The sequence below is a fragment of the Diachasma alloeum genome, unplaced genomic scaffold, assembly GCF_001412515.2.
Source record: "Diachasma alloeum isolate Michigan unplaced genomic scaffold, Dall2.0 Dall_scaffold_78908, whole genome shotgun sequence".
In the NCBI taxonomy this organism is placed as follows: Eukaryota; Metazoa; Arthropoda; class Insecta; order Hymenoptera; family Braconidae; genus Diachasma; species Diachasma alloeum.
The window spans coordinates 4,344,142-4,368,811 of NW_021683643.1; the positions used below are offsets into that span (position 1 = coordinate 4,344,142).

Below are 24,670 nucleotides of genomic sequence, written 5' to 3' on the forward strand. Positions count from 1 at the left end.
GTAAAACTATGAATTTGGCTCCATAATTAATAGTGGACGTCATAAAAAAACCCATTCGTTTGACTAATAATAGATATAAATTCTACTGTATCATTGAGTACGAAAGTAATCGGAGATTCATTTTTCTAGTCGACTCAGCAGTATAATCACGAGTTCTGTGGTTCTGCTCAATTTATTTATTGTACAAAAACTTCATTACTAGATTCATAGAAAAAAAACTTGATTATTATAATTAGAAGAAAATTGTGATCTTCCGGTAATTCATTCAGTGACTGAAAAATGAAATATTTCGAGTTAGCCGTTATTTTTTTCTTCTTTGGAAGTGCCCTGAGTGGTCCTTTGGATGGAGATGATGGATTTAGATTGAGGATCGTGCATACGAATGATATGCACTCTAGGTAATTATTAATCAAGTAGCTCTGCGATTGGTAAAAATGGCCATCAATCAGTGACAACTCAAAAAGTGACTCTAATTTTATAATTTTTACAATCAGCTCCCACTATTGAACGAATCGTGCGAATTAGCAGGGATAGCAGCCAGTTTTTTTCTATAATATCTACCTTGTAATGTCTAACCAACGAAACGTACCGATTAAAAGGGATAATGGTCCCTAAAATCTAGAAGTTGAATTGCCTAAAAAGAATAGAACTAGGTCTGCGACCCGGTTTCGCCTGGGCAGAATAAAAACATTTGAATTTTTTCGAGGATTCTAGAACACCTGAATTTTTTTTCCATTTCGTTGGAAAACTTCAAATTTTTTTGAATTGCTTAGAAAGCCTGAACATGTTCTAAATTTTTCCAGAAAGTTGTAGAATTTTTATGAAGGTTCTACTTTCAAGATAGTACATTTCGATACTAGGGCGTGGAGAACTTTTATGAAATATAATTTATGCCACTCATGCCTGAAACCGGCTGGATTACACACTCGACGCTTCGCGTCTCGTGTCTAATTCAGCCGGTTTTAGGCTTCGTGACATAAAATTTTGTTCAGTACTTGTTGGGAAATTTCGTCCTTAACGTGTGTGGTTACATCACTCGCCTTCGGCTCATGCTGTAAACCCCACACACGTTAAAGACGATATTGCCCCACATGTACTGAAATATACTATTATTGCGCAGCACAATGCATTATAACCTAAACGGTAAGAAATTTGATGTTAAATTGACACCGATCGGTGTCCCAATGAGTTCACGCCGTTTTTCGTGTGGAGTTGCGGTGTTAAAATAACACCGCACCATAGGACTGTCTTGACTGTGTATAGTGGAATGGAGACCCTAAACTGATTGACCGTAAAAATCCGGTGGAAATGCCGTTGCTCATTTCATCAGCCGTTTTTGTGTGAAATTAGAACGAAAATGTAAAGAACAGAAACAGTTATATATTTTTTTCAACCTCCGAGTATTCATGAATTTTTCAGGAAATCCAAAATTTTCTTGAAAACTCTAGAATGTTCAAAATTTTCCCATTAAATTTACGATTTTTAAGAAATTTCTATTAAAATCCAAGAATTCAGTAGTGAAGTGGTCAATCGGTTTAAGTCAACTAAACTCCCAGTTGAGTTTTTGTTGAATATCTCGGAATTTATGAAAGATAGCAAAATTTTTGTATGATCTTTTTGTAAGATTTTTAGGAAAATTTTGCTAACTTCTCTAGAAATTGAAATATTCATCGAAAACTGGGGCTAGAATGGAATTGACTTAAACTGTTTGATTACTTCACTACAGAATTTTCCCCATTAAAGAAAAAAGCCCCGGTTAGACCAGCGCAGTCAGTAAGTTCGTTGGCTCATATGCTCGAGGTTCCGGATTCAAAACTCGGCCAGGTAGAATGGTGCGACCTAATCATTTAAAATCTTAATCAGATTTCGCAGTATACTCAAAAGAAAGAAAAACGCCAATTTTTTGAAGTTTTCGATAAAACGGTAGAATTTCCTCCAATTTTCTTGAAAGCCCAAGAATGTTTTTGAACCTTGTAAAAAAGCCGAGAATATCCCCAAAAACTCAACAATATTCGGGAATTTTGTAGAAAACCCAAAAATATTCTCGACCATTTCCTCAATTCTGATTTTGACCAAACAGAGTGCAGTATTCGGAGTCACGTGACGCGTTACACTGATAATTTCCCCGGCTGCAGGTAAATTATCAGACTGATAATTTCCCTGCAGCCGGGGAAATTATCAGTGTAACGCGTCACGTGACTCCGAATACTGCACTCTGTTTGGTCAAAATCAGAATTGAAGAAATTGTCCTCCGAATACCCCTCGACCTTCAAAATTCATCGGATAATTCCCTCAAGTTTTCCTGCATATCAACGATCGGGATCAGCTTTGCAGTAAAATTCCTCGCGCTACGCGCTCGGGATTTTAATCTGCAAAACTGATCCCTCTTGTTGCTATGCAACAAAACATTCGGGAAATATCCGATAATTTTGAAGGTCTTGGGGTATTATAGCTGAGAATATGCTAGATTTCTCCAGATAGTTTCAGATCTGTTTTACATCTTTCTGAATCCGTTTTAAGTATACTGCAAAATTTGATTAACCCCTCAAGGATGGGGTTCATACAAGTATATGGACCCAAGTAAAAACGCATGATTCTGTTCAAAACTGGATAATTCCAAAACTGTGACAGATAATCCAATTCCACCAATGCCATTCGAAAGCTGGATAGTGTAGCTTCAATTTTTCATGCGTTTTATAATTTTTCATGCATCACAATTTATGGAATCTCAGTGATATGAAGCGCACGTCAAGCTTCGTTACAATAGAAAGGCCCATTCCACCCGTCCGAATTTTAAACCCGGGAACACGTACATGTGAGCCAACTCTCACAGGTTATATAATCAACTGTACAACACAACACAAAAATCTTTGTCATACACATGAAGAACCATATTTTTTGTCAGTGATATTATGTTCAACGGGTGACCAGCTGTGGCTTTTTTTGTGTATGGGCAAACGAAAAGCCACTTTTCACTACGAGGTGAACGTAGCAGCAGTGACAAAATAGTATATTTCGTAACGAGTGCAACAAAGTGTTTTTTGGCGAGTGGGAGGTTTATATCACGAGCCGAAGGCGAGTGATATAATCCCACGAGCTAAAAAACATTTTTTCACGAGTTACGAACAATATTTTTCATCACAATGTGGCGGAAATTGGACTTTTAGGCACGCGGAGCGTGCCGAAAAGTTCACTTTTCGTCACAGCGTGATGAAATAGTTATTTTCATCACAAGGTCCACATTCGTCAGAAAATACTTTTGAACTTTTGAACCGCGATCAAAGCGAGCGAAGCGAGGTTGGAATCGCGGTTTACCGGGTCTTCTCACGAAAATTATTTTATGTTACACGGCGATAAAAGTATTATCTAACGAATGTGATTATAATATATAAAGTCGCATTCGTCAGATAATACATTTTTTTCGCCTAATGACATAATCTACTATTATTATTATACGGCAATAAAAGTGTTATCTGACGAATGTGACTTTTATCGCCGGATGACATAATATACTATAACAGTGATAATGCCATTAAGATCCATTCCGTCGTATTACCTGAATCACGGACAAAAAATTGGCAACCGATTTATTATATTTAAGAAGAAGATTAATTACGTTGAAATTTTTCCAATGAGTTGTCATGACAAAATATCATTGTTCTTGTCTTCAGATTCGAGGAGACATCGGCGCGGTCTACAAGCTGCTCCGGAAAAGACAAAAAAGCGGGAAAGTGCTACGGCGGCTTCGCCAGGCTGGCAACCTTGATAAGACAAGCAAGAGCTTCGAGTATTCCCACCCTCTTTCTTAATGCTGGGGATACTTATCAAGGAACCGTTTGGTGCACCGTTCACAGATGGAAAATCGTGACAAAGTTTTTAAATCTATTGGCCCCCGATGCTATCGTGAGTTTCATCATAATTTAACATAGATAAGGATTCATTTCGTGACCAAGTGTTGTTGCGAGAAAAACTCAGTGACATCTTTTATTAAAAAGACATCTTCAATTTTGTATGTTGTATAACTTTTTGAAAAAAAAAAATTTTTTTCCTCGCGTTTACAACCATTTCTGAACCTCTTCTATAACATATCCGAAAATCGAGCAAAAGTAATTTTTGACCTATTGAAATAGTGAGGAATGCCTCAATAACAAATCAGTAATTCATTGAATCGAAACTTCGTTCCATCATTCGATAAAGGAATGTATAGAGTATGTTCGGTAAAAATTTCAGAATTTTTTATGAAAATTAGCTCGATAAACGAGAGGTTTGAAAATGCATCTGACATCGAATTCAGTTCCGTATCGTTCATGTATTGAAGACAAATATTAAAAATAACTTGAAAAAAAATGGAGTCGCATTGTGTTGATAATTTTATCTATTTCATGGGGAAATTTTTAGAATTTCGATATCTCCAATAGTACGAAAAATAATGAATTTTTATTAATCACGGAAAGGGTCTATATGGCATAGACGCCGACCGGTAGGACATGCTCTCGGGTCTATATGTGTCATGGACGTCGTACTTGAGGGGTTACATAGATGCAAATTCAGTAAATTGCCCTGATGAGGAGTGGATGTACCACTTGGCAAATTAGTGGAAATTAGTGGAAATTTACAGTTGATTTCATTTTTGATTGTTAAAATTGCTAAAAACCATGAAATGGTCTGGAGGAATAGGAGGAAATTGAATGCTCACCAACTTAACCATTTTACGCTCCACTCACCCGCGCGCCTATCACCGTTTTGCCCTACTGAGGAGACCCTTTAAATTCGACTCATGCACCTCCACTCAAATATGATCCACTGTCTTCTCTTACTTCAGTCCCTAGGAAACCACGACTTCGACGATGGTCCAGAGAGTCTCGTCTCCTTCCTCAACGCCACCACCTTCCCAGTTCTCGCCGCCAACCTGGACCTCTCCCTCGAGCCGCAACTCGCCTCCTCAAGATTGCAGAAGTCTGTCGTCCTGAATTCCTATGGTCACAAGATCGGAGTGATCGGTTACCTGACCCCGGAGACCAAATCAATATCTCAAACCGGACAGGTCAATTTCTTGGACGAAATCGCTTCTATCAAAAAGGAAGTCCATCGGCTCCAGGAACAAGGCGTGAAAATCCTGATAGCCCTCGGTCACTCCGGCTTCTCCATGGACAAGAGAATAGCAGCTGAAGTCGATGGGATAGATCTCGTCATCGGGGGTCACACCAACACGTTCCTCTACACCGGAACTGAACCTGATCTCGAAATCTCGGAGGGACTTTACCCGACGGAAATCCTCCAAAAGTCTGGGAGGAAGGTCTACGTCGTTCAAGCGTACGCCTTCACCAAGTACCTGGGGAACTTGACTCTTGACTTCGATTCCAGGGGAGAAGTTATCAAGATTGTTGGTCATCCAGTGTTGGTTGATGGGAAGATTGAGCAGGCGAAGGACATCCTGGAGGAGTTGGAGCAATGGCGACCGGCAATCCAGGCCTTGCAGAACCAGACGGTGGGGTACACCAAGGTCTTCCTGGACGGCGACGCAAAAAACTGCAGGAGAAAGGAGTGCAACCTCGGAAATCTGATTGTTGATGCCATGGTTGAATATGTAAGATGAAGCCATGATTTTTCGCAGTTTGCAAACAAATAATGATTTTTTTATCTCGACGGTCCTCGGCTGACTCGTAGTGAAAAAAATTCAAATGACGATAAATGAAAAATCATTTAACTCTCGATCACTCGCTCAATAAGCGCGGCACCGTCCGTTTTCGTTTTTGATATTTTAGCGTGTTTCTCGACTTGTAAATTCTGAAAAAATTGGAATTCCTAGTTCAATCCTCTTATCAAGCGTTGGCGTTGTCCGTTTTTTTCTTGGGAAATTTGTTTAGCTAAAAAAAAGGAAAGAAACGTCGAACGGACAGAAAAGCGGCGCTGCGCCGCCCAATGCGAGTCTTCGTCTTTTTCTATTCCAAATGGCTTTATCCCCAACTCAGATAGGGACAAGTGCCAATTCTTCTCTCGCTTACGGATTCTGGTGCGCCCGATGCGAGTGAGTCCTTGTCGACCACTCGAGCGACAGTGTTGCTACATTCACTGCCCCACTTGGAAGGAGCGCATAGCGGTAAGCGCCAATTGGCAACAGCGCGCTCGGTTTAACCCAGCGGCGCTGCGCTATCCGTACGGCGGATGAAGACTGGCGGCCGGATGCGAGTGATCGATGGTTAATCTAGACCCTTCCCACGTGGAAAAGGATCCTTTATTTTACCTTCCGTCGTTAGAACATCATTTTCCGTTACGGTGAAGGCGGAAAATGGCGTTTTTCGTCCCTTCCAAGGGGGAGATAATGTCATGCTACGCTCGCCAAGACGGAATATGTTATTTTCATATTTTGTTGTACTGAAACCGCTGGTTTCTTATATTTCTTATATTATCTCCGACAATGGGTATCTGGTTTTGTGAACGTAGAAAAGACTAAACATTAAATTAAGTCAAGTAGGAATTATTTCGGATATTGAGTCATGACATTATGTCCTGTTATCAAATGAAAATAGTCCATATTTTATTAGATTTATCATTTTTGTTCATTTCATTTCTCAGAATGCAATGGAATATGGGAAAGGCCAGGGCTGGACTGATGCGCCTATTGCCATTCACAGTAGTGGAACTATTCGAACGTCACTTAATAAAAAACCGACAGAGAATGTGAGTTCATTAAAATAATGTCAATGAAGGATCAAATTCATTGAGAGAATGATGAAAATGGAGATCTGAAAATTTTCTGCAGTCTGTTGTCAAAAAATCTATCTGGGACTGAAGAGTTTGGAGAAAAATGTCGAGAAACATTTTTTGAAGAAAATGAAATTTTCTGCAAAACAAAATCACTTGATATTTTTTTCGCAAATCTAGGGGCTACCCAGATAACTGTAGAGTATATTGCAAATTCATGAGTTTATATCACCCCGTGCAATAAGTCGAATGTACCACTCGCTGCACTCCGCGCGGCGTGCTGCAAACTCGACTTCTGCACGGAGTAATATATAATATAAATCTTGGTCATAAATTTCGCTTTTAACACCTTCTCCATTCTCGCCTTCGGCTGAGCCAGTAAACTTCATATTCGTCAAAAACGAAATTTGTGCCTTTGTACTTTAATGTATTATTGCGAATCAGTCGGCTATTTTTTAATCACCATTCCATTGTTTACATCATTTAAGATTACGATGACCGATGTTATGGCGGTTCTGCCGTTCAATAATGGATTAGGAAAAATTAAAATTACCGGGCGACAATTGAAAGAAGTACTGGAGTGGAGTGTTCACGATTTAGTGTATAATTACACCGCTGATCTCAAAGGAGCTTTTCTTCAGTTTTCTGGACTGCAGGTAAAACTAAGAAAGTGACATACATTATAATAATCACTAATTATAAACATAACAAAAAGGAAAAAACCATTGTTTTGCGTGTTTTTAATGAAAGAAAAACTGAGGAAGAAATCTTTTTTGTTCCCTTTTTATTTAGTTTTTGACAGAGAAATAATATTTTCCAATAACTATTTTTCTGGCAGTTAAGTAATGTTTATCAACTTGGATTCTTAGGTGCATTACGATTTATCTCGGCCCAATGGCGCTCGAGTGGTGGCTGCTTATGCGAGATGTAGTTCATGTAAAATTCCAAGTTTCAATCCTCTTGATGATGATGAAACTTACGTCATCCTTGCTCCAGACTTTTTGCACGCCGGTGGGGATGGCTACGACATGCTCAAAGGTTTGGATTGGGTAGCTTTAGGTGAGTCAAATTGATGGCACCAAAATATAGGTTTCATGGTAATTCATGTGATTTGCTTATTTGTTGATGATTTCGGTATTCTGTAGATTCGAGCAAAAAGTTTAAAATACTTTTTGTGTAGAATTAATTTTTTTATAAAAAAAAATTCTAAGATTTTATAGAATCACTCTACTGCGGAGATAATCCCATAATTAACAAACATTTTGTACTTTCATAATCAATTACCACTTTTTACTTCACTTTTCACTAATTTTCGCTATATCAACTGATTCAAATTCATTCATTTATTCATTCATTCCGATTACGGACAGACTCTCGTCGCTGTATTTCGGTTTTCGATTAGGATTAAATTTTTGAACTATGTTGTTATGATTCTTGTGTAAGAAGTGATCTTTCATTTCTTTTGGCCACTCTTCACTATTAAATCAGAGCACTGTTGCTAGTTTCATTATTAACGAGTCATTAGAGATCCTTGAGTGCACAAAATTGTGACAGTCATTTCCAGAAAATTGCGTTAATGACTTAAATTTTGTATTGCGCCGCGAGCGCGACGAGGGATAGCAAAATGTTGTATAATAATCGATTGAAAAAATCTAAAAAAAAGAACAATCCACTTAAAGTACTATTGAATAAATCCTACAAGCATCTTGACTTGTACTGTCGGACTGGCTAGTCCCTTCTCTTCGTTCTCAGAGGTGGGAGATATGGATGTGCATCGGGATTAGCTAAAGTGGGGGTAGCTACGAAGAAAACAGACTCGCAGTTTGCCTATAGATATTGTTATATTCAGAGAAAAGAGAAAACACAAGCAACACAAATTAATAAAATATTTGGGACGTTTTATTAATAATTCAGTGGGAAGCCAAGAGACAGAAGTGTATTCAACAATCACACCAAAAAGAATAGTTGAACATCAGACTTCACCAAAGACGATTGTTTTTCGTTCCCTGGGAGTCTATTCTTGGGTTTGACGTGACGGATTTGTGAACGGAAGTGGCTCAGTTCACGCATTTCGGTGGGGAACGAAAGTTTCCGTGAACGAATACCGTGGGTGAGGGGGTACTCGCACGATTAAGAATTCTCGGCCGATCAAAGACATTTTTTAAATTACTGAGATGCGCAAAGGCGAAAAAAATCGATTTACAGTAAGTCTCAATGTATTGCGAATAGTAAAAAGTTAATTTTGAAGGAAATGTATGCGCTAATAATTAATTATTAATGAAAATGAACTAGTTGGTCGAAGATACAGTACTCGGACACTCAAATCCGCAATACGTAGATACTCGCACGGCCAGAGCCGGAGAGGTCGGACGGCGCAATTGCCTATGTTCCCATTACAGGTTGAAAGATTCTTTTTATTCAATTTTTTTATTTAAATCATTAAATAATCAACAGGCTTCATATCATTTCATTTATGTTATACATTTTCATTTATGATATGCGTTTTGTTGGGGGACTTTATGACGATCTCGTCACCGGTGGATTAACAATAATTTCTTTTTTTATCTTTTTTTTATCTTCCTTCTTTTTTCTGTACTAATTTACCCCTGTAACAGATCACCCGTTAATACCTTCTCTCAATGTTTGGGATAATTTTTCATAAAAGAAAAGGGTTACAAGGTCGGAGACACGTGTTTGACAAGTGAGGTTAAATAACCCGTCCGAGTGCTGCAATAAGTGACTTTTTAACGTGGGGGTACTCGGACACCAATTTTTTAATTATTCTATACGTTTTTCCCACTATTTACAGCTTTTATGACTTTTGTTATCCCTTTCTTTACAGTAAATAATTGTTTCACTGGGTTTAGTACTGACATGTTCAGTTTTTAACGCGATGCAGTGGCCAGCGGAGCTAACCTTTACGCTTAGCAGTCAGGCCCGGAGATGTCATGTCCGCGTAGAACGCCATAAAATTCAAATTAAATACAGATCTCGCATTCAAATGTTGAAAGTTACGGTTAGGCCGAATAGATTAGACTTTTCTTATTCCACCACTATCAAATTGAGGATGGCAAAATGAAAATTAAAAATTGAAACATTGAATTTACAAAAAAATAGTGCCCTTCGTGCGAGTACTCCGGCCCGTCCGAGTACCCTCTCACCCACGGTACTAGATTGATATGTGAATTAACTTCGTTCACGGAGGTTATTTTCAATTCGCACACTGATTCCCAAGTCGCGAACTTCACACGTGATACTCTGCATTTGGAGTATATCGTAATAGATGTATCTCCACAAATTATCCATTTTTCAACGTATTGTACAACAAAGAATTGAACTATAATAAATTAAATTAAACAATTAATGTTTAATGTTTCGTTCCCCAGAATAGGTTACGTGTATCCTCATACGAGTATCCTCACGTGTGAATCGAAAACGACATCCGTCAATGAAATTTATTCACATGTGGATCTAGGATTCGTTTACGAAAACTTTCGTTCCCCAACGCGATATGTGAACGGACCCACTTCCGTTCCAGCGTTGCCAACCTGAACGTAGGCGATTATGGCGCTAACGTAACAAAATTATGGTATTTCAATTCAAATTATGGTATCCACGTTAAAAGTGCCTTTTTCGGAAAATTGAAATGAAACACAAAATCCTATTTTTTTCTGTTCTTTGAACACTATCAAACAGAAGAAATAACTAGGAGCGGTACTGCCGATGTCTGGAAGGATAAACTGGCTGGAGAATAAACATAACCGAATACAAGCACACAGTAAAATGTAAATATTTATAGCTCCTGGCTCAAATTCATCTCAACCACCACGCCAACAATGAAAAAGTGGAGGATGTCTATCTGGATGAAGTTGTAGAACCAATAGTTGGGTCTGATCATGATGATGAGGAGGAAAATCTTGATGTTAGTCCGAATGAATAACGCCTAGATGCTAGGGAAAGAGAGATTGATGACGAGATTGACCAATAGCGTCATCCAGATGACGAGAGATTTCCGGATGATCCATTGGCAGAATAAAGAATTGAAAAAAACTAGCATTTTTCGTGGTCTCCTCCCCGAAACAAGAAATTATGGTAAAATTAGGGATACCATAGACCTCTCTATGGTATATGGTATCGGATGTGAAATTATGGTAGCGGTACCATAATTATGGTATGGTTGGCAACGCTGTTCCGTTCACAAATCTGTTCACCTCAAACTCGAAAATAGAGGCCCCCTAGGAGTCTATTCGCGAGTCAGTGAGTGGCTGAGCGTATACGTTCGACTCGTACGATTACACACGGATCTCCATATGAGATCGTACGAGTCAAACTTATACGCTCAGCCACTCACCGACTCGAGAATAGATTCCCTGGTCGCATGCGACTCATGCAACGTTTTATATGCCGCATGCGACGTGATGAATTCGAACGTACGATTTCAATTCGAGAATAGGCTCCTTGACATCCTTATTGAGACTACATATAGTTCAAAGGGGTTCAACGGGGGACATGTAACAATATTATCGTTAAATGTTTATTTCGGTTGAATGTTGAGTAGTTTTTTTTTGGAACTTCAGCGCTCTAGAATCTCACCATACAAATTGCTATATTTCATTAGAAAAAAAAAATGTAAAATAAAAAAATTCAAAAATAATAAATAACAAACGTGACCAACGTCAAACACAACAACACGACGACAATCGCGGCGCGTCGCGTCGTCAATTTGACGTCGCCAACGTCAGTTTAGCGTTAATTTAACGTCTTTGTAACGTTTTTTTATTAATTTTATTTAATGTAAAATTTCGTCAGTTGAGGCTTCCATCCCTCTACTTGAAGCTAATATAACAAACTTGTTCAAATTTTTGTACAGCTCTAAAACAATGTCATTAAAAAATTGCAAAAAAATGCGGTACGGTGCTCATAAAGTGATGAACGGAATGTTGATCCTGTTAATAAAAGAATTGAAAAATTCTAAAATTGTTAAATTTTTTTGGTTGAATTTTCAGGAGTTACAACAGATCAGGTGCTCGCCGACTACATAAAGCGCCACAGCCCAGTGTATGCCAGGGTAGAAGGGCGCATAAACTACGTCCCTGATCAAGAAAACGCGATTGGAGCCGGCCACGATTTCACCTCATTCGTAGCCATGATGTTGATACCAACAACCGCCTTAATCCTAGGACGATGATGATTATCAGTCTGTGGGAATTCTTTTCGAGAGATAAAAAACAAATTACTGTTAGTTATTGACAACAAATTAAAGTTAAAATTAAGATATTTATAAAATGAAAATTATAGTTATTGAAAACAAATTATAATTCAATTTTAGTTTTAAACGAGTATGAGTAAACTCATGTTGTATTGTTGAGTGTAACGCGGAAAAATAAATCCAATAAGCCCGAGAAATTCATCATTGATAATTTTTTTCGTCAATTATAACTTTAATGTTCAAATTCTTTCTTTAATTATTTTTTTTAAACAAGTCTCGTTTGACTAGGATGTTTCTACAAATATTATTTGCCACAAAAAATCCTGGTTGGCTGTATCGCTGATACAGCTGCAAGTTTTGCGTGGATACGTCTATGTTACGTAGATGCTTGGGAAATTAGAAAATTAAACAGTCTTAAGGGAACACTTTTTAATGTGTGAGAAGTGCGTGAGAATGTTTGTTTACATGTACAGTAGGACTGGCGAGATTGTTCCACTGAGAGGAGGATGGGACAATGAGAGCTCGGTGCATAACCTACAATTCCCAATGCAACTCTTTCGCCAGTTCTACTGTATCTCTGTTCCACTCATCACCACGTGAAACGTGCTATAAAACGTCGTTTCAACCCAAGTCCACGTTTAATGACAGTCGGTAAAGTGAATTCCGTACTTACCGGCTTAGTTTCCGTATACGCCAATAGGTGGCGTTAGTAAATATCTACCTATGCACAAAATGCCCCTCAAAACGAAAACATAGACGTATCCACGTCAAAAGTGAGACACCACCGACTATAATTTTCATATCGGGCATATAATTTTTATTTCTTTTTTCTGATTTTTCGAGCTTCAATCTAGATTTCAATCTTCTGTGAACCCGGTGGCTTGGCGCAGTAGGTATGTACGTTGTCTCACATGCGAAAGGTTCCGAATTCAAAACCCGGCCGGGTAGAACGGTGAGATTTAACCATTTAAAGTCTTGACCATCATCGCAGCATACCCGAACCGGGTCGGAGCAATGTAACATAACGATAAAAAAAACCTTTTCTCTAACCTTGTGAAAAATGCCAAGAGAAAAACCGAACAGTAAGAATATCTCGAAAATTTTAATGGACAGGGTATGCATGATTTGAATGATCTAAGTAAAGAACATCCACACGAATCTTTTGAAAAAAAAAATGTGAAATCGGTTGCATAATTTTAAAGATATTGCACAAAATAGATTTTCATAAAAAATTGAATATTTCCGAAACTGCCAATGCGATTGCACTCACTTCAATATGAACGTTTGTTGTTATGAGGAAGAGATTCTGTCCAAATTTGAAGTTGGTATTTCGATTTTTGGTGTGGTGGTGGACATGTTCACATACGGACATCGTTACCAAACTTTCTGCTTTTAAATTTTAGACCATTCTACATCATTTCCAATCAAAATTAGAAAATGTAAAAATCGGACAATAACGATGCTTTCTTTCGAAAAAATATTGTTCGACACATGTGAGACGGGAATTTTCAGCTCGTGTGATTAATAGCCCTCAGCTTCGCCTCGGGCCGCCAACTTCACGTTCGTAGAAATTCCGTCTCGCTGGTTTCCAAATATACCATGTTGACACTGCTGCTACGTTCACCTCGTGCCGAAAAGTGCTTTTTCGTTTAGAAGTAAGGGCAAAGACTTTTTGTTTACTTTTTGTTTAGCAGTAAACGAAAAGGCGCTACTGCTAAACGTGTTTTTGGCTCGTAGAAGGTTTATAGCACGAGAGTCGAATGCGAGTGATATAATCCCACGAGCCAGAAATAGTACATTACATGCCTGAGCCTTGGAAAACAGATCACCGTCCCCCACGTGCAAGATTGCAAGCACGTGGGGGACGGTGATCTGTTTATCAAGGTAATGTATTATTCTCACGAGTATCGAAATATATTTTTCATCACGCTGTGACGAAAAGTGAACTTTTCGGCACGCTCCGCGTGCCTAAATGTCCAATTTCCGCCACATTGTGATGAAAAATATTCTTCCTTACTCGTGGAAAAATGTTTTTTAGCTCGTGGGATTATATCACTCGCCTTCGGCTCGTGATATAAACCTCCCACTCTCCAAAAAACACTTTTTTGCACTCGTTACGAAATATACTATTCTCATGAGTATCGAAATAGTATACTTCGTAAAGAGTGCGGAAAAGTATTTTTTGGCTCGGGACAAGTTTATAGCACGAGCCGAAGGCGAGTGATATAATCCCACGAGCCAAAAAACACTTTTCCCATGAGTATCGAACGATTTTTTTCATCACAATGCGTGGAAAAGTACGTTTTAGGCACGCGAAACGTGCCTAAAAAGTTACTTTTTCGCAGAGCGTGATGGAAAAACAATTTTAAACTTTGTCCACAAATCATCGGTAACCTCAGTCGATAAGAAAGATTAATACTGCTGCGCATCGGCATGCGCGCATATTGTATATCAAGTAGTACATGTTTCGACCCGTCAAAAAGTTCAGAAAGACTGCTTTCATATGCTGTTGGATACAGTGAACAGAAATAATCCGCCACTTGGCAGAAGTAGAAGACCGAATGATTCCAACTTTTCAAAAAAATCCTAAAGTGAGTGTAACAAATTCCATAATGTCCATAATATCGAATCCGATCATGTCCCGAGGTTATAAGTCTATTAGTTCATACTTCCCTTGTACAAATAACAATGAACAATAATGATTTCCAGATGGACAACCTCCTCGACAGGTGCCACATTCTCCCAAATCAAGATAATGAAATGCTTTCAAAACGCCGTAAACTGACCCAATTGAGAACACCCCCCCTTCAATTCCCGAGCCCTTACTCTGCCCCTCACAATGCCTGGAAAGTGTTCAACATGAAACGAGATCTGGCAGCCCTTCACATCAAGTTATACCATACAACAGCTGCCTTCACCCACTTTCAAAGACAGAAGAAGCGCATTGAGAATGTTCTTGAAGAGCAAACTAGGAGCCTAGAAATAGAGATGGAGATGAACAGAGAGATGATTAAGCAAATGGAAGTACATCTCGCTGCAGAAATCCGGTGTTATCAGCATGCACATCAGCCTCCGGTGACTTCTGAGCTCGAAGGATCGCAACAAAAGACAAAAATGGAAGATAACGTCATAGATCTATCCACCAAAAACACTGGAATGATCCCCTCAAGCTTCCAGGACTCGTCGATATGTCTCAGGGCCCGTGGAGAGGACTTAAAGGTTTCCGATGGGCTAGACATTGCTGAGGAGGGAGTGAAGGGCAACCTGGAACACATGTTGGGGAAGGATTGGCTATCGGAATCCCTTCATCAGCTCCAGAACGTTCCATTCAATCGAGGTCTACAACCTCAGGAATTTAATTTGGAGAGAATTCCCTCGAGAGGAGGCCAAATCCTACCTCAATCTGATCATCTGGTGGAGACGGTGTATGGAAAGAACGAAGAATCATTGGCAGAACTTCAGGGGGATGAGTCGAGGGAGAGTGGTACGTGCTCAGCAGCATGGACTGGCAGGACATCTTGTTTACATCAGTCAGGGGGCTTCTTCAAGCAAGTTGATGATCCAAACGAGCGAAATGAAATAATCCGAAGGCACAAAGAACTGAACAAGAGGGAAGCGGAGGAAAGGAGACGAAGAGGAATCACCGTAGGTGGCCAATACATTCTGCCTTCAGACGACAGATTCTTCAATATTAATTGGGAAGCATATTACACACACCGCAATAGTCATGAGAACTACTGCAACATATGTCTGGAGATGAAGAATAGCAAAGTGAAGATGCAGGACCACATATGGATCCAACATTGCGGTGGACGATTCAAGTGTCCTTGGTGTCTTGATTCTTCGTATCAGTGGAGGGACCGTGTGGCTAGACATGTAAGGGCAAAACATGCTGATTTGCTCCCACCAAAGAAATAGAAGAGTGAGAGATGGATAGATTGTTTTCTGTCTTATGTTATAGGAGCAAAAGAATATTAATTTCGATTGATATTTTGTTATTCTGACAAAAGTCTGAATATTGCCTCGTGAAACATTTTAATTATTATAAGGACATAAGGATATTATAAGTAAATATCCATGGCGCAGTTCTGTATGCTGAAGATTGAGTTCACAATGCTCAAGGACGATCTTATTGCTATGTCTGGTTTTATCCTTTGTGTTTTTATTGCTCCATGTGATTCAACTAATTAACATAGTGAATTGTGCTGGTCACACTATTTTTTTGACTGAACTGAACTTAAATCATCGAAATACGTATGACAATAGTTCATAGAACAATCTAGCGAATTCGGTAAACAATTCTATTGGATTTCTATTGCAACTTTTTATTAGTTCTTGGGCGATCTGTTGAAATGCTCAATAGAAAATATTCTGTAGAAAGAGTCTATAGAATTTGATTTTTCTATACAACATATTCTATTGAGATGCTTTCTATTAAATGTCCTCGGCTCAAACTTTCCAAGTTTTCTCATTTGATTTCATTGATGAAAATAAAAGAAAGATAGAACGAAAAAAACGTTGAAAAATTGAGACTAGGAAATTCTATAGAAAATGTCTCAACAGAATAAGTGTTATAGAAAAATCGAATTCTATCAACTTTTTCTGTGGAATATTTTCTAGTGAACATTTCAGTAGGATCGGCCAAAAACTAATAGAAAGTTCAATAGAATTGTCTAACGAATTCGTTAGGTTTTTCTATTAAATTTTTTCCTACGTGAACCTCGATAAAAATGAAAAAGCACTGAGTGAGACGTAGTATTTGAAGATGAATTGATATTTCTGATGTGTTTCAATATTCCATCATTTTGAACGACTGGTTAATAATATTTTCTCTGTTGCAAGGATCCCTCACACGTTTTTGAAGAAATAAGTGCATTTTATCATTTACAACATTCATAAAACAAGATATAGTATGTATTCTTGTCTTAAGAAAAAATGAATATGAATTGTAATTTCATTGGAAAATCAAATTATATTGTTCTTACTAAAGTTCAAACATAAACTCCTGCAAAATTTGAATCCGTATGAACAAATATTCATGAGGCAGTTGAGTGAGCACCAGTGAGATACCTGCTTAACGATACTTAAGACTCACGACAGATATTTCTGTCTGTAATTTTATCGCTTTTATTGTTGCTGTCTTCTGTGGTTATTCAAATAATTAGTATAGTCTTTGCGCTGGACACACAGTTATTCAGATTCTCTTCCTTTACTATATCCTTCAATTATTAAAAGACTGAGATGGTTCGATTAAACTTTAAGCGAAATGTTACGATTAGACAATGTTAGCATTATTCGTTATGTTTTCAATATTTCATCTCATGAACGATCAGTTAAATAATACTCTTCTGTAACGATGACGAGGAAGCAGGAGAACTTCCATGTATCTGTCATGCGCTTTCAAGTGCACATGAGGTTGGCGTTTTATTCAACAAATGAGTGCAATTTTGATATTCCTAAAATGTGAAATAATACACATTTTTGTCTTGTGAAGAAATAAATATTGATGTTGATTTCAATTCCAATGGAAATTTTTTNATATCGCTTCGAGTCTGATGAGACTATATGGCGATTGATCAAGACTTTAAAAATGGTTAGATCTCACCATTCTACCCGGCCAGGAATCGAACCTGGAACCTATCCGTTGTGAGGCAACGGCCTTAACCACTACGCCAGGCCACCGGAAAACATGAACTATCAAAAAATTTCGAACATTATGAACAAATTACTGGAGGCAATCGGAAGTGTGGTATAATTTATTATATTAATAATTGTATTCCTTTTTATTGCTGTTTTTTTTGTATTTATTCATGCTAATTAATATAGTTTTCGTGCTGACCCCACAATTATTCAGATTAAATTTCCATTATGTACTTCAATTATGAAAGGCTGAAGTAGACCGGTGAAACATCGCAATTACAGCAAACAAATATAAACAAACTACAATCAGATACTAGTCATAAATCAACTGACATCAACCGACAATCAGTTACGTATAGATCGAAACGTCGGCTATTACTATCGCTAAAATCTAATTGCAGTTCGTTGCTTATAAAAAAAACGACTGATCGCAAATCCATTATGTTAACATAACTACGATCATTGTTTATTGTGGTTTAAATATTTCATTATCTTCAACCACTGAGTGATAATGGATTATTGTGACCAATTTTATCCAATTATTACGTAATAGCGGACTAAATTATATGATATTATATCAATTTATTTTATTGTTTTCTTTCCAATTTTTCTGTGCGGTTAGATTCAATTAAATTTATTGGATTCTATTCCCATTGTCGTATACAAATTGTGGGAACAGTTTTTTCTCATTTTCAAATGAAGAGATATTTATGTTAAGTAATAAGGAGAGTATTGATACTTTTTTGGGATGATGATCTGTATATTCTTCACAATTACATCATTGTTCAAAAATTTCTTTATGTACTAAATTTTTCATATAACTATTTCCATCTTTTAAATTTTTTATTCTACCGCCTTCACTCATGCATATTTTCAATTTTTCACTTGCCCTCACTCTTGACAATGCCACGTATAATTGACCATGACTGATGAATACGTTACTTTTAAGATAAACACCTACTCCTTCTAATGTCTATCCGTTGACAATTTTCAATGTACCCATAACATTTGGGAATTGATCATTATTATTTTTTCCTTAAATCAAGACGTACCAATTTTTTTTTTAATGTCAACGGATATGAAAATTTTCCATCTCTTTAATCTCATTTCAATGGAACGGAATAAGGAAAATGCAAAGGAAGATGATCAGCAAGAAAATAAAAATATCAATTGTTACGTGCAATGTTTCCGAAAAATTTTCTAATTGAGTGCGAAATGAGAAAAATGCAGGGAGAGATGGTCAGCAAGAAAATTTAAAAAAAGCAATTTTTTATTTTTCTGAAAAATTTCAAAACTGATTTTTCTTAGATGACAAAAAAATATCAATAAGGGAGAGTGGGATAAGACGGCCCCTTTTGACTTTTTTTTTGTGATACTCATAACTCAGAAACAAATTCATTAATTTTAAGATCAGTTTCCATGGAAAATAAATTATGTCATTTTATTTAAAATTGAATGAGCTGTTAACATTTTTGTAAAAATCAAAAGGGGCCGTTTTACCCCACTCGCCCCTATGTTCCCTTTCTATGATCTAATTTGAATGGAAGAAAGTGAAAACAAAAACAGATACGTGATCAGCAAGGAAATAAAAATTTCGATTTTTCAATGTCTCCGGAAAGTTTTAAAATTGATATATTTTTTCAAATAATGGAAGAATACCCATCAATTCAATTTCTATCCTCACATTTTGATAGAATACATTAAAAAAATAGCAAAGAATAAAAATCGGAATGGAAATTTTATCGGATTAATATAATGTAATAATAATATATGAACCGAAAATAAAATCATCTGTAAAAATTAGAATGCTATAATGATTTTAAAGATCATTGGAGTCGCCGTTTTGTGAACAGATTTCAAATTAATGAGGAAATGATCTCTTTTCATTCCAAATAAAGACACCGGGCATTTTCAAATTTCCCTCCATAATTTCAACAGTGGTCCGTCGATAAAAAAGAAAGCATACGCATGCGTATTGCGTTAGTCGGATAATGGCGGGATAATCTTCATGATAACCTTGTCGACAACAATTAACAAGTACAAGGAGAGTAAACATCAGCTTCGATATTCCTGCAAACTAAATAAATAGTCACAACTGGCTGTGTAAAACATTAAAACTGCTAATTATTGCACCTTTTTAACAAAATCCAAAGGTAAGTAAAATAAATCGTGCATAAAATGCCAAATTCATTAAAATTGCACTTGACTGTTTGCCTCAACAATATATAATAATGAATAGTAAGAACAAGTATTACGAATATTTTAACCGCATGTCAACATCGATAGTGGAAAGCTCATTAGTCTGATTTTAATCATTTTGATGGTTGTGATTGTTCCATTCGTCAAGGCTTTGACCCCAACCTGGGTCGACATCAGGACAAGATGTAGGAAAGAATAGAGCAAAATAATGGGCACTCTATTTAAAACAAAATGTTGATAACCCTTTGAATGTTTAGTGGAGGCCAAAACACAAATCATCGATCAATTTCTGAACTAAGCAAAAAGAAGGAAAAAAGTGGCAAGGGGGAGGGGGACGAAGGGTCCTTACATTTTTAAATTAAAAATATTTCTTTACCAAATGGGTACTACGATTTGAATGAATTTTCGATTCCCTCTAGATGATTCCGAATTATTTATAACAACGAATCATCCATTTCATCATTTTTTCCTCTCTGAATCTTTTAAAAAGCAATTATGTGCTTCCTTTGTCCGGATTTTCCCTCCGTAGTAACATTTTGTACAACCGACAAAATACAACCACAAGTAACACATTATTTTAGACAGAGGTCTCACAAATTCAGTTTGGAATACTCATGGCGAAATCATAATTTTGAAGAATAGAACAATTACGATAATGAAGATTACTAAACCTTCAATTCCAGGTATTCCTTTTTCTCTCAAAAAAATTTCTGCATATTTGCATAAAAAATTATCTGACCACCCTTATATTCTCGATTAATTGAGATTTTCCAACTTTGATCAACAACGTATCTCGACTTGCTGATGATACATCGAACATCAATGTAAGCAGTCTTTTATAACAACTCATTAACGAATTGTTTTTTCTATTCAAGCTGTTTCCCTCCGTCCACAGATTCTATAAACACATGTTTATGGTTCAGTTATCCCGTTCTCAGTTTTAATTGATATTTTCAAAGAAGTGAATAAATCAACAACTTTGTAATTAACATTATCAAACAATAATCCCTGGGATTTGTTCTAAGTATTGACTTTCCTGTCAGCGTGGATCGAAATCATCCAGTGTTTGAATAAATTTATACTTTTATTTTGAGAATAATGATTAATCGAGTGAAATACCATATCAATCCTCTTCAGACAGCAATATAATAGACTCTTGTTGCATTACAAGTAATAACTGCATTTGAATTTTCAATGTGAATTTGAATTCAATTGAAGATCAAATTGTTCACGTCATGTCTTATTCATTTTGAAAATTGAAGTTCACATTCAATATTATTTTCAACAATTTTAAAATTTAGACTCATACTTGCCTGAAGTTGTACTATTTTCAGCCATTCCCATTGTTATATGGCCCTGAAAATCGCAATTTCATTGGATATTCTTTAAATTCATTGATTCTTCTGTAACTGCTAACATACATAGAATCTGTTAATCAATCGTTAAAAAATTGAAGTTTTTTTACTTGAAATTTCTGGAATAATTTTCTAAAAGAAAACAATTTTTTAGCTCCTTTTTTTTGTTCTATAAAAAAAGGTTCCTAGAGAAATTTAAAAACTTCCCTCAGATTCAGAGATATTCCTCAAAGGCTCGACTGGAGAATAAGTCAATTTTTTATCCTTGACTACTTCACTACTGAATTCAGTAATTCCCTATGAAACTCTTCAATATTAAGTCACTTTATTCGTTTAAATAATACACAATTCCCCTTATTGTACATGAATTTGATACCAATAATCACTTTCAGATGGAGGCGAACGACTTTAAGAATTCCCAATCCTCATCAACAACAGAGGATGGGACGTCCTCAAAACGCCAGAAATTGAGATTCTCACCTCTCCACTCTTCAAGCACTGATTCTGGGCCTCTCAATGACCATCAATTATCTAACATATCCAACCTGGAAAAAGAACTAGCAGCCCTTCACGTCAGGTTGCTTCACACCAGCACCATCGTTAATGAATTCCAAAGGAAAAAGAAACAAATTGAGAATGTTCTTGAAGAAGAAGCTAAAAACCTGGAGGTAGAGTTGGAAGTTGACAAGGAAATGATAAAGCAAGTGGAAGTTCGTCTCGCAACGCAAATTCGAAGCTCTCAATCGTCTCATGGGTCCCAGACTACTTTTGACTCTGAAATGATCCAATTAAAAGCCAGGATGAACCAGAGAATCAAAAATTTGTTAAGCGCAACTCCCAGAATGATTTCTTCGAGCCTAGAAGGCACTTTATCATCCACAAAGGTCGAAGAGAATGAGTCAGAGGTTGGAAAAAAGCTGGAAGCGGCGGAGAAAAGAATCAAGATGGAGTTGGAGGAAATCTTGGACGATCATTGGATTTTGCAGGGATTCGACTCTCAGAGTGTTGACTTCGAAGAGACTAGACTGAAACTTCAGAAATTGAATTCAATAAGAGCTTTTTGGGATGAAAAACCGACGTCACCATTGAGTACACCTGGAGAAGTTGACCAGGTGATGATGACAGATGGGTCAGAGGTTTCTATTCTCCAGCAGTCGGGAACTGTTTTGAGTCAGAAAATAGAGAAATTGAAGTCTTTAGTTGGTGATCTGCACAATGAAAATGAGAGGTTCAGACAGGAGTTTGAGGAATTGGAGGAGATGAGGGATGTTATGAGAGGGAGCGTTGAAAGGCATGAGGAACAGGTAATTAAAACTGATCACTCTCCAGATGCAGCTGGCCATGGGGATCCATCAGGAGAAGAACCTGGAGCTGGTGATGCAGATGAATTTCTCTTTGATTGGACAGCAGGAAAATATGCTGACTCACAGATGATTCAAGAGGAGCTTCCAGCTCCAGGTAGTGGTGAAATATCAGGAGAAATATGTGGAGTTGGCGATGGAGATCCATCTTCTGTTGGAGGTCAACAGGAGAAGACGCCTGTAGCAGATCTACCTACAGCAAACGATGAAGACGCACCTCAGGTAGAATCAATAAAGCAAAATCTTCCGATCAAAGTGAGTGAATTTTGCGTTTTACCATCGAATCCAAAATGGTTCGAGATTGATTGGGAGAGGGAGTACACGCAGGATGTGAGCCGAGAATATATCTGCAATACGTGCTCCTTGATCGTGGAAAATAAGATGAGAATCCAGGATCATGTATGGGTTACACATTTCGGGGGTGGATTCAAGTGCCCTGTTTGTCCTGATTCTGCACGCGCTCTGACGAGGAGGTACAGCATCGGAGCGCACATGAGGAGCAAGCATCCTAATGATTTGCCTCCATGGAAATGAACGGGAGATGGAAGTATTTCGTTCAAGTTTTCAGTTTAAGTACTCACAGTCTTTTGTTGCACAAACAAATAAATTGAGATTTTCTAAATGTATTGAAGGTTTTTAGTTTACAGTCGTTTAAATAATTTGAAATTGATGTTAGTTTTGCTGGTTGAAATTAGTTGAGTGAAATTGACAATTGAGACAAGGAAACATGTCACACCTGAAAGAAAATAATTTGGAACATAACTAATAATTTGGACAAAACTGTTTTTGTGGCAACTGTTTTTGTTCCTGAAATAAAAAAAAATCGTTCCATTTCACTGTACCAATCGTCACTAATTAACGATTGAAAGTCTAAGTTCAAATGAATGTCGAATTTGACATATTCTTACCATGAATTGCTGGAGATATGAAATGAAGCAAAAAGATGATTCAATTTTCTTTTCCATGAATTTTTGTTCATTTTATTGTAATGCTCATTGATACATAATTTACAAACAAAAATATTTATATTTTTTGCTTCATTTCAGAGGGTGTGAATCAATGAATTCCATCAAGCTTTTTTTTTAGTTAGGACTGAAGTCACCAGTTATACCACAACTATACGCATTGTGCCGGAATTACAAAGCTTCAATTCGTTAACGATGTCTAAGCGATGACGGAATGTAGGAGGTGAGGCGGAAGGGAATCTATTGTATTCCCGCAGAAAACAAATCCTTGAAGAAGAAAAATTCGTTCCCTTCAATGGAATAATACAACCGTACTTAGCTTATTCTGTAGTCAAATAATATTTTTTATAACTTCAATTTTTTTCCTACATCCTACATGCATCAAAAAAATTTATATATGCAATTTTAATAATAAATGGAAAATAATTAATTTGCGTTTTAAAAAAATTTATTTATTTTTAAAAATTTATATGCATAAACACGTATAAATTTTTTCCATCGATACGCATTTATCCAAAAAATTCATCGCCCACGTCATTACAATTTACTATGGACAAGCAAAATAATGGTAAATCAATTCCAGGGTCTCTCTGTGAGAGAAACAAAAAAACAATGTTCTTTTCAAGCGGAAGCGTATTAAAGAGCAAAAATTTCATGAATTTCGGATACACGTGCGACGGGGTGTTTTAACTCGTGTGATTGCCAGCCACCAACTTCACACTCGTTACCACCCCGTCGCACTTGTATCAAAATATACTATTTCGAACGGTGCCAGTTCTAAATACAAAAATAGGAAAAATTTAATTAATCTCGTTTACCATGAATTGGACTTCGGTATGAGTGCTGAGTGGCCTATGCATAATGTACATAGGGGAGGGTGGGGCAAAACGGCCCCCCTTCAATTGTCAATAACTTGTGAATGACATTGTGAAAATTCCCAGTTTCAACTTCATTTTGAAGATAATTTTTCATTCTTCAAAACGAGCTCTAACTCATCCCAATCGGATTATTGAATCGGAAAATATTGACGATTGAAGGGGGGCCGTTTTGCCCCATCCTCCCCTATATGAGCGATTACAAAGGTTCCATTCGGAGGCAAAAATTGCTATATTGATTTTTAATATTCAGTAGTAATACCCCAAGAGCTTCAAAATTATCGGGTATTCCAGGATAGCTTCGTTGCAAATAAATGAGGGCGTCAAGTTTTGCAGGTTCAAAAATCCCGAGCGCTTGCGC

The 24,670-nt window shown here is 37.2% G+C and overlaps 3 protein-coding genes across 3 annotated transcripts; all 3 read left to right on the top strand.

Annotated features, from left to right (window-relative positions):
- The first annotated feature begins 363 nt into the window (after positions 1-363).
- On the top strand, positions 364-11,893 carry LOC107047704 (protein 5NUC). Its single transcript, XM_015270505.2, has 7 exons — positions 364-398; positions 3,672-3,903; positions 4,823-5,587; positions 6,577-6,681; positions 7,194-7,361; positions 7,575-7,764; positions 11,712-11,893. Exons 1-7 carry the CDS (start codon positions 388-390, stop codon positions 11,891-11,893), a joined length of 1,653 nt encoding a protein of 550 aa, XP_015125991.1. The 5' UTR covers positions 364-387.
- Positions 11,894-14,384: 2,491 nt separating this feature from the next.
- Positions 14,385-16,419, top strand: LOC107047768. Its single transcript, XM_015270600.1, has 2 exons — positions 14,385-14,505; positions 14,624-16,419. Exons 1-2 carry the CDS (start codon positions 14,476-14,478, stop codon positions 15,830-15,832), a joined length of 1,239 nt encoding a protein of 412 aa, XP_015126086.1. The 5' UTR covers positions 14,385-14,475; the 3' UTR covers positions 15,833-16,419.
- A 3,139-nt stretch (positions 16,420-19,558) lies between these two features.
- LOC107047746 lies at positions 19,559-23,829 on the top strand. The gene is made up of 2 exons (XM_015270573.1): positions 19,559-19,707; positions 21,501-23,829. The coding sequence occupies exon 2, from the start codon at positions 21,501-21,503 to the stop codon at positions 23,001-23,003; it is 1,503 nt and encodes a 500-aa protein (XP_015126059.1). The 5' UTR covers positions 19,559-19,707; the 3' UTR covers positions 23,004-23,829.
- Positions 23,830-24,670: the final 841 nt, after the last annotated feature.